The sequence below is a fragment of the Pipra filicauda genome, unplaced genomic scaffold, assembly GCF_003945595.2.
Source record: "Pipra filicauda isolate LSUMZ 115617 unplaced genomic scaffold, ASM394559v2 scaffold23_size5868930_pilon, whole genome shotgun sequence".
Classification (NCBI taxonomy): domain Eukaryota; kingdom Metazoa; phylum Chordata; class Aves; order Passeriformes; family Pipridae; genus Pipra; species Pipra filicauda.
Window position 1 is genome coordinate 3,793,765 of NW_024104354.1, and position 19,587 is coordinate 3,813,351.

At 36.5% G+C, this 19,587-nt stretch overlaps 1 protein-coding gene across 2 annotated transcripts in view; it reads right to left on the bottom strand.

The window, feature by feature from the left end:
* LAMA2 (laminin subunit alpha 2) overlaps positions 1-19,587 on the bottom strand; it is a 289,789-nt gene that overhangs the window by 197,536 nt on the left and 72,666 nt on the right. For both annotated transcript variants that reach the window (XM_039381758.1, XM_039381756.1), the window contains 3 exons: positions 16,281-16,441; positions 12,462-12,602; positions 10,839-11,012 (listed from right to left, as the gene is read on the bottom strand). In XM_039381758.1, the coding sequence (XP_039237692.1) occupies positions 10,839-11,012; positions 12,462-12,602; positions 16,281-16,441 (476 nt within the window). The remainder of the gene's footprint in view (positions 1-10,838; positions 11,013-12,461; positions 12,603-16,280; positions 16,442-19,587) is intronic.

Sequence of the window (19,587 nt, forward strand, 5' to 3'; positions counted from 1 at the left end):
CCCCCAAAAAATCCAATTTCCAAGTCCAACCCCCCTCCCACAACTCATCTCAGTGTGAGAGGGGTTTTCCAAACACAACACAAGACTCAATATGGGGGGAAGGGAATTATATCACAATTATTACACAAATAAATATTATAATACATTATATACACAATTCTAACTATCCTATGATAAAGCAATATTTACATTGATCAAGTCTCCTCCCCCTCCAATAAAAGTCCAGAAGGGAAGAAGGAAAGATCCTTTCCACATTCAGGGCAGCAGTGTCTCTCTTCTTCAATGCAGTAGTCGTAGCCGGAATTTTAGCTGGAATCTCTCCCTCTCTCCATTACAATACAAGGGGTCTTCTCTCACCCCTCTCAGCCCTTTGACTCCAAGCGAAGGTCTCTCTCCCGTGGACTGCGATAGCACGGACATGCTCGCCTCACCACAGTCATATCACAAAGTGCAGGGGCATCTTCATGAAAGTCCCTTCCTCAGGGGATTTAAGCTCCCCCTGAGTCAGAACGTTTAGGGCAGCTTTCAGTTCAGTCTTTGCCCTAAACGTCCTATCAGAGCTCCTTTGCTCTGTCTCAAAACTGCCAGTGTGGCAGCAGCGGTGGGGGGGACAAGGCCACTTTCTCCGCATTCCATCCGGCCATCCCGGTCCAGCTTCCAGGACATCTCTGAGCTTCTTAGCTCCTCTCTCCAGTGCATGCTGCATTTTAGGACTTCCATCAAGTAGAAGTTCACCACCTCCTCCTCCCAGGAGGGGTCTCAAAGGGGTTTTGGGGAGATTTAATTTAGTTCTTACCCCAAAACTGCCTCTGTTGAGCTTTCTCTGCTCTGTTGCTGGCTCTTTCTCCTTGCAGGACACGTCTCTCCGTTCCTCAGCTTGGCTATGTGCCATGTTGCTAGTTGCCGGCTATTTTCTTGGCTTTCAGCCACAGCTTTCCACTCAGCGCTGCCTCTGCCGCCGCTTTTCTGTCTTCTTCTGCCCACTCACAGTGGAGAAAGCTCCCCCAGCTTTTCAGCCTCAGAACTCGGTCCACTTTAACATTGTTTTCGAGTTTATGCAACCCCAGCCGGGGGGCCGAGGGGGGCCTAGCCCCCAGCGGGGCTCCTGGCCCCTCAGCTCCTTGTGGCTTTACAACATGGCCACTTCTCCTCCAACTACCTCATCATCCTTCTTTTCCAGTCTGGTGTGATATGTTTTAATTTTTCAGGGGTGCTGACTGGGTCAACACCAAGAGACACCATTTTTTTCAACTCCAGGGGAAAATACTTTTTCCCCACCACAAAGTGTCAAAGTATTTAATGATATTTGATACTTACAGGTTTCAAAAACTTGTAATAAAATAATGAGAAATATTGATAATGATGCAGTTCTTTTATCTTGCCCATTTTTCTGAGATTACCTCTGGAAAATAAATTGCTAAGGCTAAGAGGGCCAAATACACACCATCCTCTGCAACTAGAAAAAAAAAAGGACTAACCTGTATCACAACACAGAGTGCCTGTGAAACTGAAAAGTTACATAGATATCAATCAGAAATTTATCCAGCCATCTCAGGAGACAGGGGTAGTACTGCACATACTGTGAGAAATGTGCTAGCAAAATATGGAATGTTAAGGCAGGCCCATTAAAAAACCCAAGAAAACCACAAAACGACCTCATCAAAAATAAGTGTAAATATATTCATTTGGCTAAAACAATCATCTGTGTCTTCTCATGCATGCTATCTGCTCTCATTGCTGTCGCTCCTGTCAATCTGAAGTTGATAGGTAATGGCCCTATGATTCAGGGAAACTGCTGAAGTGTGTACTCAAGCTTCAGTTTGAGAGATGGGTTCATTTATCACCACGATAAGCTATTACCACTGATAGGTCACAACTCATTGAAGAGACAGTCAGTCTAATTGGCTCAATGCAGTTAGCTCTGGATATGCTTCAAGGAGACATCATACAACAAACCACTTGTTTAATAATTCATTGCAGTTCAGATTGGGGTTCTAACATATGATTATCCCTTCAATATGCCAAATATTGAGGTCTTAACCCTTTAGTATCTTGAGTCCAGGAAAGCAAATTCATTCTGTAGTTAGAAAAATCCTTACTTCTAGAAACTTACTGAATATTTAAAATTTCAACTTTCTAAGGAAATTTATTGTAGTTAGTTAGAGTCTGTCTCTGGAAAATAAAACCTCTTCTGCCATCATTCTCTTCTATTAAAGAACAACTTACAGTGTGTAAACATAATAGGATCCTGAAGTAATGGAGCTCATTTTGCCTTTAATGAAGCAGTATGAGTCCATTCAGAGCAATCAGGTAAAGAGCAATCAGGGTAGATGAGACAGATGGAATAGTATACATGAAACAGGACCTAAAATTTAAAGGATGCTTCATACTCTGTTCAAAGATTAGACTAAAGAATGAGTCTCAATATTAATATATTTAGAATGATGACTCTATAAAGAGACAAGTTAAAACAAACCAAGTAATTCAAGCTTCTGATCACTATTGTGCTACTTTCCTGTTAGTTCTGGTTACCCTTTCATTGTTCAGTTCTTTAGCTGCATAACACAGCCATAATGAAAACTTACTTCCTTTGCAACTGCGGCATTGTCAAAGGCTTAAGGGTTCTATTTCTCTATCACTTCCAGTTTTACTGTCATGGATTGACACTGGCCAGCAGCCAAAAACTCACTGAACTCTCCCTACTCTCTCACTCCCCTAGTCCTCTCTCCCATGGGATGGGAAGAAAATAGAAGGAGGGTGTAAAGACTTATGGATCAGTGGGAAAGGTTGAAGAGAAAGCCTTGACACTGTGCAAGTTCTGTTCAATAAAAGCCAAAAGACAAGTGTGTTACCAACACTGTTTTAGCCACAAATGAAAAATGCAGCAGCAAATGCATCATTATGAAGAAAGCCAAATGCACTACAGAAGTAAAATATGTTCACATCGGTCTATCTGTTTGTCTGTCTTTCTCTGTCTTTGTCTCATTAAACTGAAATATATGAAAGTGATATTTTTGATACTAAGTTTTTGGATTGCTGGAAATTTTGAACTCTTTGAAAATGAGAGTTTGTAAGGCACTCACAGTTAATGGCCCTACTACTCACCAATCAATTATGGAAACATCAAGAATTTATAGAATTTACAAAATTACTCATTTAATTTGTATTAGAATTTGTTGTGGAATTGATTACTGCTCCCCATAAACAAATACAAAATAAATTTTAAAAGCATTACTTTGTGTACATTTTGAATGCCAGTTTGGGTTTTCTTTCAGTAATTGAATTTGTCCCATTTTGAACCATTTAAGCCACCTTTACATCTTCTATACTCTAGTTAGTAATGGATCTTTGTGTATCAGAAATCCGTGACTCACGCCAATATGTTGTTTTACAAACACACAATCCTTTTGTTAATAACAATAGATGTAAAATGCTGTTAACAAATTTAGTCGGATTAGGCCTCCCAGACCCACGAACTGATTAAAAATTCACATGACAGCCACAAAATTAAACATGAGTCACATAAATTCACACACATAATTGCATCTGTACACAGGTGATTAGCACTTGGATTCGGGCACCTGTGATACACTTGTTTGGTTTTAAAACTTCTTAATGACACAGGGTAGTTAGTAAATCAAGTTAGGCATCAAAACTTAGTTTCTGAAGACAGACACATAGAAAAGCAAGGCTAATTCCTATACATCAAATGAAAATAATGTCATTTATCCATCTTGTAGAGAAGCTGTATATCAAGACAATTTTGAGATTCTCAGATGCTACTGAGCGTGTCAAATTCCCTCCCCAAGAAAAAAAATAGTACAGATTGAAAGTACAACAAATGGTTTTGTGTGAAAAGCTGTGCACTGTCAGAGATTCTCAGTACTTCTGCCCTTCCGCATACTGCTTTTTTGATGTGGAAAACAAAAGTTGAACAGCACAAAATTACAAAACTAAAGCTCAGTGGCATCACACAGTGTTACTAATCAGTTATAAACTTAATAATTTTAATTCCATTCTATTTCAGGATTTTGTAAATCATTTAAATTTGAAGTAAGTTGGGGGGCCAGGCCTGTAAATCAATCAGAAATAGCAACTCAGTTATTCATAAAGGGAAATCTGGAAACTAAACCTAACACTATCTCCTTGTGACTCTCAATGTTTGAAGAATGACCATTCATTAGCTTTTAAGTATACCCTTTTGGTGATGGACATAAATGCCTTCATCACACACCTGTGTAACCCAATATGAATTAGTTGTTTGGACTATAAAATCTCTCTGATTAGGTAAGTTGAGTAAAATTTGATTAAACACTTTACTTCCAGGTAACCTGTGATGACTAAGGAATTCTAAATACAGTTTTCAAAGCACTTTGTTGCTGATGAGGTATTTAGTATGCAGAGGCATATATATAAGAGGAATAAAATATGAGGAACAAAACACCCATGTATCCTCCCTTTCATAAACTTCAGTTTTCCTTTACAGTCGTAAGTAACCACTATTCAATTTAGCTATCTCTAGCTTGGGAATCATCATCACCATGCTTCTTTGTATGTTGATTAGCCCTCAGTCCAAATCACCAGACATATAAATTCTTTCCAAGGTAAAACCTTTTTTTCTTTTTCTGCTACTTTTTTGGATCCTTCGGTATTTTAGTATTTGGGATCAAAGATATGAAGAATAAAACACTGCAATCCAGCAAGCATATTCCCCAGTTTGCTTCCTTTTTCATTATTTCCTATGACCCCTTAGTGTTCTCTCTCTAGCATTCACTTCCCTTCTTTTGTGAAATTACTTTATTTCCTGCTTGTTTTTCCATTTTTCAACTGCCTCTATTGATTGAAGCCCTTGCCTTCAAGGCAGACTTGGTAAGCAGGTAACACAAAGGACACTTGAGATTTATGAAATAATTTCACCAACAATAAATTTCCTCTTTTTCTACAGTAGTGTGAGATGATTTGAGCACTAAGAAATTAAATTTAACATGAGATACATGAATTACTGCAGTCAGTGGACTCAGCTAGCCAGAGTCTGAGCCCCTGTTTCAACTAATTTCCAAGGTGCAAAGAGGCCGTAACAGTCTACTGGGCATCCTTAGTTTCCTTGTAATCTCAATAATGGCTATACTTGAACTGTCTCAACAGGCTATCCAAACATCATTAAAAGCATTAATGAGGAACAAAGTGTGCAAAATTTACTTATCTCTTGGTGGTTCTTTACAGTCACAGGTAGCTGATCACCAAGTAGTACAGTACCAATATTGGTTTAATTTGTACTGGGGATCAAGCAAAATTTGGTGAGCCAAAGCTGTGAAAGAATGCAGAGAACTATCCCTGTCCATTCCATGGTGTCAAGTTGAGAGAATATTTCAGGAAAAATAAATAATCTAAACTCAATCATGTAATACAAATTAAGTAAACTTAGAGGAAGTACCAGTCAGATGTGGTTCAAACCTTTTAAATGTTTTTCTCTTCCCTAGTATGCCTGCTTTGTTTATCTCATCCTTTCCATATCTGACTCTGCCTATTATCTCAATTTTTAGAAGCTATAGTGAAGTGCTAATAAAATAAACAGCACATTTGGTATAAATTGAAGACATCTTCATACTGTTGACTGAGTCTGTTTTCCACGGTGACTTAATTTCAGTCAGGGCAATTTAGATTGTGATTTAAAATAAAATAACATTTTTTAGATTACTTTAAGGTTTACTTGTTTAAAAAATGAAAAACATACCAACAACTAAACCATCTTTTTCTTAGAAGAATGTATTCAAATACGAAAGATAAAAGATACTGAAGTAGCTGTCTTTACAAAATACGTTTTTCTTTAGCTTTAAATGAATCATTTTAATTTTCTGCCATGTGTTAGCTGTTGACATTACTCAAAAAAATCTGAGAATCTGCAACAGCTTTGAATAACTTCAGAGGTGTTACACTGAATGAAGATTTCTTGCATACTATGTGCTGCTGATGCCTATTATGTTTCTTTTATAGATATGGATAACATGCATATAACTAACTATTTCATCCTCCTCTAATATATAAGATATTAAGAATCATTAAATGCCCCCATAAAATTGGTTTTGTTATGCTATGCCTTATATTTGAGGATCACATTCCCTACTCCCTTTCCAATTTACTTTTACAACCTTGGAGATGTGCTTTGTTAAACATTCAAATCTGGGGTTGAAAGCCTTTTCTATGGAGAATGTATAAAAAGTCAAATTCATCATGAAGTACTCGACTTACCATCACTGAAGAAAAATCCCTCATGCACGTAACAGATACTTCAAGCACTGCCATTATGTTACTAAAGGGTGGCCTGCTTAGACCTGGACAACACATATGCATTAGGGAATGAAATCTTCTACTGAAAGCCTAAACTGTCCATATAACCTGCTGAAGGAAAGAATCTTCTTAACAAGGCACACAAAGGGAGATCACATCAGCCCACCTAAGTTTCATTATTTCACTTCCCTGACAATAAAAGCAGTACAGACACATGCTTTAAAATATCAGTCTATTCTCTGAATTTAAGACACAGCTGAATGTTGGAACTGTGTAGCTAGGTCACTCCCTGCTTTTCATTAGGCCAAATAATTTAAAAAGAAACTGATGGTAAAAAAAGTAGCTTCCAACTACAATTTAATTTGCATCTCATCCATTTATACCAAAAGGTGTTATGTAGATTGTTTTCCTTTTGAGACAGGCACTAAAATAAAGGAGTTGTGGATCTATCTAACGCCATCATGTTCTCTGAACAGGAAAACCTTGAGATCTGAAACCTTGACAATACTAGATGAAGCTTTGTGTCCTTAGATGCATAGCTTAGGACAATTCATACCAGCATTTCAGTCCCAGTTGATTATTCTATTATTCATGCTTCCTTATGTTTTGGGTCTCAGCTACATTCCTTCCCCCTGGGAGCCATAGACTACAATTTGCTTTGCATTATTCTGCCTTTTGTATCAGAGTTACCTAAGAAATGAAAACAAATGGAAGGAAATAAACATAAAAGTCATGAGGACCTAGTTTATGATTATTTTATAATTCAATATTTAATCCTATGAGGTAGTCTGGGCAGTCTGCAACAGATAATATGTCACAAAACAAACTGCTCCCTCTATCTCAATCTTTAATTTTCCACTGTAAAGTACTTTTAAAGGGCTGACAGATATTTAAAGTCTGTACGTATTGCCTACAGGCTTATTACAGCATCTTCATTTGCGGACTCAAAGAAACAATGACTTCTGTAAGTCAGCAAATAGGTTACACAGCTAGTTATAAAAGAACAGGAAAAATAAATGAAGTGACAAGGTCAAAAAAGTCCCCTTCCCATTCTGTATGCACAGACTCTACACAAAACTTTCAGCTATTGTATTGGTTTTAACTTGAGGTCAGAGAAAGAACAGTATCTACCACATGAATGCTTTAAGTCAATGGAGTTGGCAAACATGATGTTCTAGAACTTTTCTGAGAGATAGCAAAGCTTATCATTCAAACATCTTTTGCTTTAATTTTCAACATTCTCTGACTTCATGAAGGACCATATTACATTAACCTTAGTTATACTGAATGGGATCGCGCTGTACAGCTAACTTAAATGATTCCTGTAAAACAAGGTTTGATGCAAGAAACTTCTCAATATAAGTCTGTCACCATGCAAATAGTGGTTTTGAGAAGAAGTGTTTTATGGTTTCTATCATATTATTTGCAGTTTGAGTAATGCCAGCATTAGTATCTGCTCAAAACCCAGATGAAGGAGTTAGAGGGGATGTATTTTCTGCTGCGTATTGAGACCTAGCAATGTCCAGAGACGAGAATTCTAAGATAAGCTCCTCCTAAAGACTGAATTAACCTGCAACTGCTAACCAAAGGCAGTGCCCTAACCACCTGAGAAAGGCAGGATAAATCTTCACATTCACCTTAAAGCTGGCCCTTAGCAGAGAAAGGAACACAAAATTTGCAGCTGCAGAAAAAAAATAAAGCATGTAACCAAAGATGGACTTTTCCCCATGGAATTTCAAGTGGCCTCAGAGGCCTCTCATGCGTGTGTTGTGGGGGGCAGAGGGATGGGGAAAGGGTGCCATGTTTAGATATGTTGCATATCATGTTTACTTTCACCTAATTGTAAGGGGGTTCTACTCATCATAGGAATTATCAAATTGCTTTTTGATGGGGTGTCAGAGATGCAGAGTGTATACGTAATGTTAGACTTCTGAAATATCACACACACCTAACCCTTCTATGTTGACTTTAAAGAAACAAGCATTTCATATCATCCTGTTGACTTGGGTATCCAATTTTTAATTAATTTTTGACTTTCTTTTCAGTGCTGTGATCGAACATTATCATACTGTAACTCATAACAGTTTCAGACAAATATATAAAATATTTTAGCATGGACACATGTTTAAAATAAACTTATAGATCCACTGTCAAAACAATTTAAGAAACTGCTAACAAAAACCAAATGGGGTTTTCAAATACCTAGAATGTAATTAGAGTTGATAGAATAATGTGATTTTTCAGATACTATAAGCTCTAACACACCACAAGTCCTCATTATTGCTGCAATCCTTAGTTCAGTAGGCTATGATAAGGTAGGTAGGCAAGAAGATAAACTATTTTATGATACCTACTAAAACCTTAATACTTGCCATTTTAAAACTGTTCTCTCAAATTACCCACTAGATATTTTATTTCTTGAAATTAAATTCCTCCAGATTACTCCCAAACATATTCTGCATCAAAAACAATGTTCAATTTTTCAGTTCAAATGCATATTATATGGTTTTTTGAAAAATTATCTGAATTTATATAACAAAGTTTTAAATTCTGGTAACAGTACATATATTTAGAAGACTAAAAGAGTATGGTGTTGTTAAAATAATTTGCCCATGTTCTTGTCCAACTCTGGCATAAACAAGAATCCTACCCCATCTACAGCTTCCTGTAATTTATAATGTCTCCTTCAAGACACAGTCAAAGACCAGTATCACACTACCTAGTGTCATCCAGATTTATACGAAAAAGCTGAAGGCTGCACACTCAGGGGTATCTTATTTATAATGGTTTTTTCATCCAAAAGAAGATTTGGAGATGGATGTAAAACAAGCAGTTAGCACATATATGTCAGTCAACAATGTGGAGGCATGTGCAGAACGCACCACTTTTACGTTAAGGAATTATTTTATCTAAGGTTTTTGAGCTATATTTGAAAACTAGGAAATGCAGTACAGTTAATATCTCTTATTAATCAATTTTTTGGGGGGGATTATTTTTAAGAGCAATAATTTTAAAGGAAAGGCAGTTTTCTGTGGCATGAGGCTTATAAATTACAACAGAAGTGTGCATCTTGATATAGACTTCTGAAGTTGTTTTCTAAGACAAAAATTCTTAGGGAAGTTTGCACGCTTCAAGATACTAATTATTCTATAACTAGCAGTCATTCACAAGACAGGGTGTTTTTATCTAGATTCAGCTATTTGGTTTTATTCAGTTTCAGCTATTTAGAAAAACGTTTTATTGAGTTTACAAATAAGGCCTCTCAGTATTCTACTTCCACTTTCCTTTCTACAGCATAAATCATCTGGCCTAAGCATGTCATTATCACTATAGTTTACGTGATGCAACATGACAGTTAAGATGTACTGTGGTAATTTGAGTGCTTTCAGTGTTATTGTAGTATCAAAAATTTATATGGTTCAGTTATTAAGGCAAATTGCTTCATTCATACAGCGGTATCTGACAGCAACCACAAAGGACCTCCAAATTACACTGAAAAAATATCTTTCACATTCAAATAATTTGTGCATATTCCTACCATTATTTTGCTCACTGAATAGAAGCAAGATGAAATTCTGTCTGGAAAAGTATTAGTTCATATTTCAGGGTAAGTTCACTAGTCATGGAAGATTATAGAAGAAACTCCCCCTTGCCCAACTAAGTAAGCCTGCCTATCTTTAACAATTTATAGCCATGAACAGGATGCCCAAATCTTTGAAATGATGATGTTTAGTTTCAACATGCTCACTTACCTTCTGTCATGTTGATTTTCAGCCAATAGGAAGAAATAAATAAGAGGTTGGCTAGCCTGAAGTGGCTGCAGAGGAAAATGTGCTCAAATACATCAGTGTTGTATTTCTGCTAAGTTTTAGCATAATCCGGGTTACAGTAAATGGAAAGCTGTTAAGCCTTCTTCACATTTAAGACTCATTCAGTCCTCTACTCTCTAAGAAAAATGAGATTTTCATGAAAGTATCGTGGATTTGGTATTAACCTGCAGGGCATGAATATGTGTGTACATGCACAACTAGATACAAGCAGACTTAAATATATGCGTTAGAACTGACACAAATCTCACAACAGCATTTTCTGAGTTATAGGGCAGAGAGCTCCCCACACACAAGTTTCTTGCCAAACATTAAAGTTTTGTAACACACCCCCACAACATCTGATGCACAACTTATATCTCTGAAAAGCAGACGAGGGAACTAATTTTCAAAGCTGAGGACAATGTGAGAAAAGAACAGGACAAGCTGAATCACCAGCTAATTCATTCAAAAAAAACACTGCTGCGAACTATCGAGACTTCTCTAAGACCTGACAGCAGGAGACCAAAGAGGGTCTAAGGTCAAAGAGACTTAGTTAATTTTCTCTACTTAACTTTTTGCCTCACATGGATATTCCACATGCCTGATTCCTTTCTGCTTGCACTTTTGCTGGTCAAGTGGCTGCCCAACTTAATCTTCCCTCAGTTCCACCCTCCTTCAAATCTTACCTTTTTTTCCTCAGTAAATCAAATTAGCGTTTAGGCAAGTACCAACCACACTTACTTTGTTGCCCAAATAAGAACTGGGTGCGCTCCAATAGTAAGTCTGTGGCAGTACTTTTCGCGCAGCCACATTGCTGATGCTAAACTGCTGGTGCCCATCAAATCTCTTTTGCTTGGGGGTAACTCTGATGAGACCTGGTAAGTCAGTCAGATGCCAACCATTCATGTCTTCTATCTATAATGATAGGGAAAAAAAAAAAGAAAAAATCACATTACAATAGGAATCAGGACATCAGTCATTTCAATAGTCACAGTCTCTCACTTGTCCATTTTAAAAAAACTGAGGTTTTTTTAAAAAAACTTAGGAAAATTTAGGAACCAAGGAAAACACAAAGCAATAAGAGCAAACATTTCTCTTACTGTATGTGACTGGGAGCTATAACTTCTGAGTAGCTTGAAATAACTGCTAATATTTGCATTGTCTGCTTCGAATGCTCCAGAGAGAGGAGGAAATTCTATCATACAAACACATGTGCAAGAATATCTCCAAATACTATGCAAGTTTTCAATAAATAATATGAGTCATGGAGTGTACAGAAGATGAGTTGACAAATAGATATACATTTTCTGATTGTTGTTGGCAGTGTAATTTATATGCTAAAGCCTTAAAACTTACAAGTTCAAATATATTCTTTTTATAAAGCCAAAGTAAAGCTGGAAACTGAATTTCTTGAAATATCTGAATCCCGTAACTAGAAATGAATCATCAGCAAAGAGCACACTGGTCATACAAGGATGGCTTCTGGAGCCCGGATACAAACAGAACAATAAATTAGCTCAGCCATGGGATGGAAAATTTTCCAGTTGCTGGTATGTAAATGAGAACACTAGGCATATATGATGCTATTCACAGCCTTCCAGCAAACAATATGGCCAAAACCAGGAGCTAGTAAACCTGGAACATATTTCCCAGACTTGATCTACAGGCATGAATATGCAGCATACATCCGTTATGGTGGAATTAGTGTCTGAGCTTTGAGAACTAATTTACAGTTTAGAGTATATTTGCAGGCTAAAGACATTTTTCTACAGCACAAATAAGAACAGTAGGTTCATCTCCCTCTTACATCCTTTCCTAGGAATGCAGTATGCAAAAGAAATGCTCTCAAAATGCCCCCTGCAAGGCATTCCTTTTTTTTTACTTAAGCTGTGTGTTGTACATTTAGTGTTTCAAAAATCTTAAGTATTTCAGGTCTAGAAATTTAATAATTATCTAGAAAAGACTCTGTGCATTTAACTCAGGACTGATTACATATGCACATTCCAGGATTGTGTTATGCACATTCCAGGATTGTGTTTTGCACATGGCTTCATTTCTTACTATTTTAGCTTTTTTTGTGCTTTTCACTGTTCTAACTGCATATTCCAGAATTTTCTCACAAAGAGAAACAAAGATTATAAGCATTTTCTTTTGGATAAATAAATGGAAAATATCATAGTATCATACAATAGAATCATAAAATATCTCCAGTTGGAAGGGACCCATAAGGATCATCAAGTCATAGGGGGCATAAAAAAACATGCAGTATTTTCTAATAAGATGCACCCTGGTGGCAACGGTCAGTGACAACACAGAAAAACACAAAACCAGTGACATGTACTGCTGCAGTATGATTTTTCTTACACTTCCATAGGTAAGGTGAGAATGTGTGCAGATATTTGTTTTCCCAGAGCAGAAACATTCCTCACAGCCTTCAGGATTATTTTGCTGAAGATTGAAGAAACCTGGTTTGCACTGATCACAGTTTTCTCCTTCAACATGTTCCTGAAAATGCACATTAGAATATTACTTCAGTTGTCACAGATTAGAAATCGAGATCACTGGCTTTTTATTCTTCAGGAGAGTATAGACTGCAGGAGTCTAAAGACACTTATAGAAAAAACTTCCTTATTTGGGAATGTTAGTAGCAAATCCTTTACACAATAAAAGGTACTATGACTGCATGTAAATAACAGGAAATGGAATTTGGACACTAAAAGGGTTTTAATTTTTCTTCTATATGAATAGACATACTTGATTTCAGGGAATAACCTTATTTATTTATTTATTTATTTATTTATTTATTATTACACTTGAGAGTCTCAGAGTGGAAGGAAGTATGGGACACAACGTTACAACCTCAACAATAATAGTTTGTAGGTAGGGCTGATTAAATCTGTGCACATCCAGTTGATGCAAACTACAGGTTCATAGCATCAGTTGTACTAACCACTCAGTGTATCAGTTTTTCAGGGGTCTGTAATTGATAGCTGAATTCAGTCTATATCCTAGTGCTCAAAGGGTTGAACTTCATAGCTACATGGGTTTGCCACACATGCAGCCAGGTCTGCAAACTCTTCTGCTGCAGAAAGACAGGCACTAAATATACATGAAGAATTCTAAATGTACCATTTGGTACTTATATTTTTCATAGAAAGCTTATGTTGTGCATTAAGTCCTGCTGCCTTACACTAGAAACCAATTTGTCCTATAGTCAAAAATAAATCCAGGTTTTCTACAAGAAGTGTGTTGCAGGAGGCTTGCAATATGGTGCTGGCTTAGTAATTCAGTATTTTGTCCCACACAGCTCAGAAAATTCCCTTTCAGAAGTTTTATACAGTCTCCTTAATCCTGGAGACAGTGCTCTGTGTTATGCTCACAGGAACAAATTGTTGGCTCTATGTCAGCAGAGAATGAACACTTTATAAAAAGCCTGCCTACACTATGTAGTCTAGGATTGCTCAAAACACACAAATCTGAAGCAAATTTGCCAAAAGCCATTTGATAGCCTTCAGGATAAGATCTAGCAAAGATGAAACATGCAGGTCAAAGCAGGTGGAGGTATGGGGAGAAAGGATAGCACATACAAAATAAGAGAAAATAGGGACAGTGAGTGGGAAGGGGCAATGACGACAGGCAAAAAGGGAGATACAATGAAAATGTAATAAGGTTTTCACCCTTAATTATACAATAATTCATATACGTGTAGCAAAATATCTTTGCTCTGTCTCTGCTGCTCTGCTCCATCTATGCTCCCCTTCAGTAACATCATACAGACTCTGCTAAACAAACCACAAATATCTTTAATACAACTCAAGGCTATCAGTCAATTACATTTAACTTCAACATCTCATTAATGCCAAGACTAGCAGTTGTACATTTTCACCAGCAGTCTCAGGCATATTCCTGCCACAGATATACTGAAATCAACCATGTTTCATGTGAAAAATAATGTGGGTAACATCTGGGTACATAGATATCTCACCAATGATTCTACAAACTAGAATTATGAACACTGTTCACAAAAATTTCATACAGTGGTGATGTGCTGAGAGTGTGCAGAGTGGGAAGGGGAAAACAAAAAAAGAGAACTGAAAGGCAAAAGTATGTGTTTAAATGCAAAGTTGCCCACTTTCCAGTCACAAACACATCACCTGTGAGTAAAACATGTAGAATTCTATTGAATAGGCAGCAAATTCAGTGATAATAGATATATAATAGATATATCTTGATAATAGATAAATAAAACTCAAAGTTGGGAAGGAGATCTAACCTATCTTTCAGCAAATAAAATGTTTTTGCAGTCCCATGTATTTCTGAATACTGTTCAATCTAGTTTTAAATTATCCAAAGATGAGACTGAAGGTATATACCTTCAGAAAGTTATGATAATTAGTAAAAAAAAGTAATTTATACTTGCCCCTCCCCTTTCTGTACTTTAGTTTACTCTAGTTAATGTGGTAAAGATAACAATCTAATGTCCACTTGGCTGCATTTTGCTGCTTACAGACAGAACTGCTTTTCAGTAATTTCCTTAACAAGAAAACTGTCTTTAGCAAATTTACAGCTCATCATAGGTAATTGAAAGATGTGATTAAAGGAAGGGAAGCATTTTTCCTAAGACCTGCTATTAACTAGACATCCCATTTTTTTCTTCATATGGAGCATAACTAATCTGATAATTTTAGTGTCCCTTTGACCAAAATCTGCTTTGATTTGAATTTGAAGATTGCTAGTGAAAATAAATGTGTATGTATCTTTATCTCAGCTATCTGCAAAAGGTATCATTTTTCTCTCCCACGAGCACTTAAAAAGGGATTAGAGGAGCAGAGAGAAGACAAAAGATGAACACCGAGCAAAAAGTGCATATAATGAGAACTCTCTGGGATAGGAACAATTATCTCTACTCCTTATTTGTTCATTTTGGCCTGACTGTACTAACATCAGTTTGGCTTTCACAAATAATGTCATAAGAATCATTAAGCAGTAGTTATCTTCTATTTAACATAATACATCTTCATCAAAGCTCTGTTTCGAGACAGGATATTGCGAAAGCACCCCTTTTCTCATCTTCTAGACTTGATGGCTAAGTAATTAGAAATGTGATATGGATAGATTTTATTTCTGACAGAGAGCATGTGACTGTTACATAAAGTGAGGATAAGGTTAATTCTCTGAGTAGATTTCAGTGCTGTTCAGCTGTCAAAACAGGGCTTTGTGACAGAGCTTTGTGTGTGTCCGCAGCATGAGTTTATAGATTGAAGCATTTTTTTGTACATTTCTGTATTTAAGGATGTAATGTGAGTATTTTTAAATTCTCATTTGTGACTAATTCTGTTAATTAAATTCTGGAAGGAAATTCCCACAAGTACAACACAGAAAAATTGATCCATAGTACAGTAAGCTGTCCTTTGGGCATATTCATGGTCATTTACTAGACTGTGACTTAGAGAGCACAATCATTTCTAAAGCATTTCTCATAACTAGGTATTTTATGAGAAGTGAGTGCATGCACTTTTAAAAGTTTTTTATTTCAATATAATATCAAAATATAATTTGACGGAGGTACATGAAGGCACATAGAGAAAAATACTCTTAAATTTTCTTCCTAGAAATTAAGAAACTCTTCCTACAGAAAGGATGTATTTTGGTTTTTTAAATACGTTAGAGATTTCTAAACAACTATCCCAAGGCAGGAAAGAATGCTCTCAGTTTGGAATTTAGCAAGAAAAGAGGAATATACCCCTGATAACTACTCTTAAAAGTCAATTTTCTTGTTTTAATAGATCACCAGTTCACTTCATTTTCTCTTTTGAAGTCACATTACAGGTTAGTTTTAGAGTCCACAATACTGTAAACATATAGTTTCTGAGCAGACGAGGATGGAAGTTTGAAACAAATGATTCACAGGTTTCAGAAGTAACCCTTCATTACAGATTTCTAAGGACTTGAAGGACTGGCAGCAGACTCCTAGGTAAATATGTTGATTACAGTGAGTTCTGACATAAGACAATCTAAGACTTTACGGGACCCAAATTAAGTGTTCATGACAAGTGACTAACACAGATATTAATACAGCTAGGTAGAACACTAGAATACTGTTGTATGATAGAAGAGCATTAACTGCAATCTTTCAATATCATTAGCATCTTTCTATGACTCAGAAGAACCTGACATGCATACCTTGCAGATGCAGGGACCTATGCAAGGGTCATCATTCTCACTGCCCTTAAGGGAGCAGTTGCAGAGCAGGCACTCAGGATATCCTTTATAGCCCAAGGCACATCGATTGCAGCTTTCTCCTGCATAGCCAGTCTTGCAGTGACAGAAACCAGGCAACATATCTATGGGAAGAGGGAGAAAACATGAGATTGATTTGATTTATCATTATTATTGGCAGATATGTGTTTTAGAGTGCTCAAAGCAACACCTTTGGTAAGCATAACATAAGTTTATTTACTGTTGGTCACATCACCATCTATTTAACTCAGTGTCCTGTCTGAGAGAGACTAGAATAAAGCATGCAAGAATAGGGCAAATATACAGTGATTTGTATTTTGAGTTTCCAGAAATCTGCATATTAGAGATCTTGAAAACTGAAACTTATCTCTACTTCATTGCATCTAACAGTCCCTGAAAACCTTCTCTTCCATTAATTCACCTAAAAGCCTTTGAACATGCTTTTATTTTCAGAACCTATAAAGCTCCCTAGCAGGAACTTCCACATTTAGCCTGGTATAGTGTGAAAGAAAACACTGAAGTGTGTTAAATCTCTATTTATTGCCATCTAATTCTCATATCATAGAGCAAGTAACCAGTCACTTTTTCCATGTTATCTGTGATTTCAATATACCTCTATCATATCCCACATGACATTTTTATTTCATATGCCACAAAGTCCTAAGCCTACTCAATATCTCTACAGAGAAACTCCTTGGTGTAGCCAAAAGTCTCTGTTGCCTTTCTCTGCACTGTTTCCAGTTCTAATAAATTATTTAAGAAGAAGGTAGTGCATAGTGTGGACTGGTTTGACACGGCTTTTTGATGATTTTTTTTCAGTTGTTTTTTTTAAAGAACAGTAGTATTTCCTAAGGCCCTGTTGACCTTTTTGACTACTGCTGAGACAGAACTGAGCTGACAGACCTGGGGCACAGCCCAAAGTAATTGCAAGAGCTGTTTCACAACTGGTAGTGCCTAATGCAGTAATCACTGTAATCACTGTACAAGTAGAACTATTTTTTTCAGTGTTCTACTTTTAATTGCTACAGAAATTCATCATTTATTTTACTACTCAGCCACTGACTATCTTGAGATCTTTCTGAACATTTTGCAGTTCTTTCATTTTTCTATGCTGAAAGATTTTGTACTTGCTAACTGTATCACCTTCCTACTCATCCCTTCTCCAGGTTAAATATGAATATTTTACAGTTCATATTGATCATCACTGTGAAAATGGTCCATTTATTCTTTTAACCAAGTACTAACCCATGAAAGAACCTTTCCTCCTTATTCTATTACACTTTCTTTTGTGGATTTTGGTAAGGGATCTTGTCAAAACCTTTTGAAAATCAAAATACAATATTAATCAAATGAGTCTTTGTCCACATGTTCATTTAATCATTCAAACAGATTCATAAGGCAGACTGTCCTCTATATAAAAGCCCTGGCCTTGAGTTTTGCCCATTTTTGCCACATTTCATAAATTGTATAAATCATTCATTGTATTTCTGGTGATTTGCTTGATACAGAAACTAGACCTGATTCTAGTTTCCTGGAACCCTCTGACTTTCTTTTACAAATTAGATAAACGGTGTCTATTTATATAATATTAATGTCTGTTTTAAAAAATATTATAAGCTATATTTAATGCTTCAAGCAACTCAATTTTCAACTTCTCAACTCGTCCTGAAGCCATGCATAAATATGTTACATGCCTAACAAATTTTTATTCTGCATTTATCAGCTTGCTGTAAACATGACACTTCTGTTTGAGACAGTTCTTCTGACTTGTCCCCATGAACAAAGACTCCCAAGTGCGAAATTCCCCGAGCTACTCTATTCACTGTTATGAAGAATTATTACAGCTTTTCTACTGTGTCCTTTTCTTTCTTGAGATCTCTAGTTATAACTTGATTACATCAACACCATTTTTAACTCCTACTGCATTTAAATCTCTACCAATCTTTTTGATTCTGATTTATCTGAATAAGTACTTCTCAGCAACAACTAGGTATTTGGAAAATTATTCCTTAAGATATGTGTATGTATTATTAAGAGTATGACTTCCCGGAATCTGTAACAATTTATGTCCTTTTCCATTATGCCCAATTGGAAATAACTCCTGCTTTTTCAGGGAGTTTCTTTTTATTGTTTAAATAGAAGTATATATTTCTTTTTATCTTAATTGCATTGCTTGAATAATTTTGAACTAGAGAAATGTATCTTCGATGAATGTCTAATATGCAGTCTACAAACTATGCTTGCCATTAGCAATCTTGGATTGTTCATTTTTATTTTCTTTTTAAAAGTTTTCTTGTTTTGATTAGGTTGTTTTTTTAGGAAGGCCTTCTTATTCCAACAAGAATGTTGAATTTGACTGTCCTTCAAGATGAGAGTTTTGAAACAGTCTCTCATGCATAAATCCAGAGGCGCTTCTCTTTTTATAGCTTCTCTTACTAGCTATTTGAAGAAGCAGTCACCTGCAGGAGTTTTAAATTATATTATCTGTTAATCTATACAGAGATGAGATTCAATCTGTCTACTCTAACCTTGCAGCCTCTTTGATCTCCTGTAGCACATCATAATGACTGTCACCTTCTTGATCTGTCCTAATTATATACAGAATTTCAGTGCATGAAATTTGTGTTACTTACTATCACAAAGCCATGTGTTTTGATGCCTTTGGCCCTAATTCTCAAATTTCTGAGTTACTCTCCTCTGAACCAGCTACCAGTGAAGTCCCACAGCACAGTGGAACACAAGCTCTCTTGTAATCTGGGTCAATGCATCCTAACTGGACAATCCGGAACAGAGAAACTTTTGTTCCTTAGAGATGAAAATACTCTGCTGTACTCCAGGATTCAGCAGTAAAAGACACAGGCAAGCCTACTCTTTAGAAGTGAGCCAGTCTTATTTGAAAGATTCAAGAACTCCTGTCTCAAAAGTCTCAGCAAACTCCAATTAAATTTCTCAGTATGGAACTCCCAAATACTCATTTAAATCTATAGTCTCTCCTCCATTGCTCAGTTAGTCCATTTTTTTAGTTCCCCATAAAGAACCGTCCCTTCTCCTTCTCCTCCTTACTCTGCAGTTAAGGGAGAGAGACCAGATTGGAAACTCCACTGTCACCAGTCCTGCCCACCACATTCTTACACAGCATAAACAGGTATGGATAACCTTCAGCCCACCACCTATCAAAAGACCTTGCACTCCACATCAGAGAGAGGAAGATGTAGAGACTGCTAACTGTCATATATTCTTCCAGCTCTTA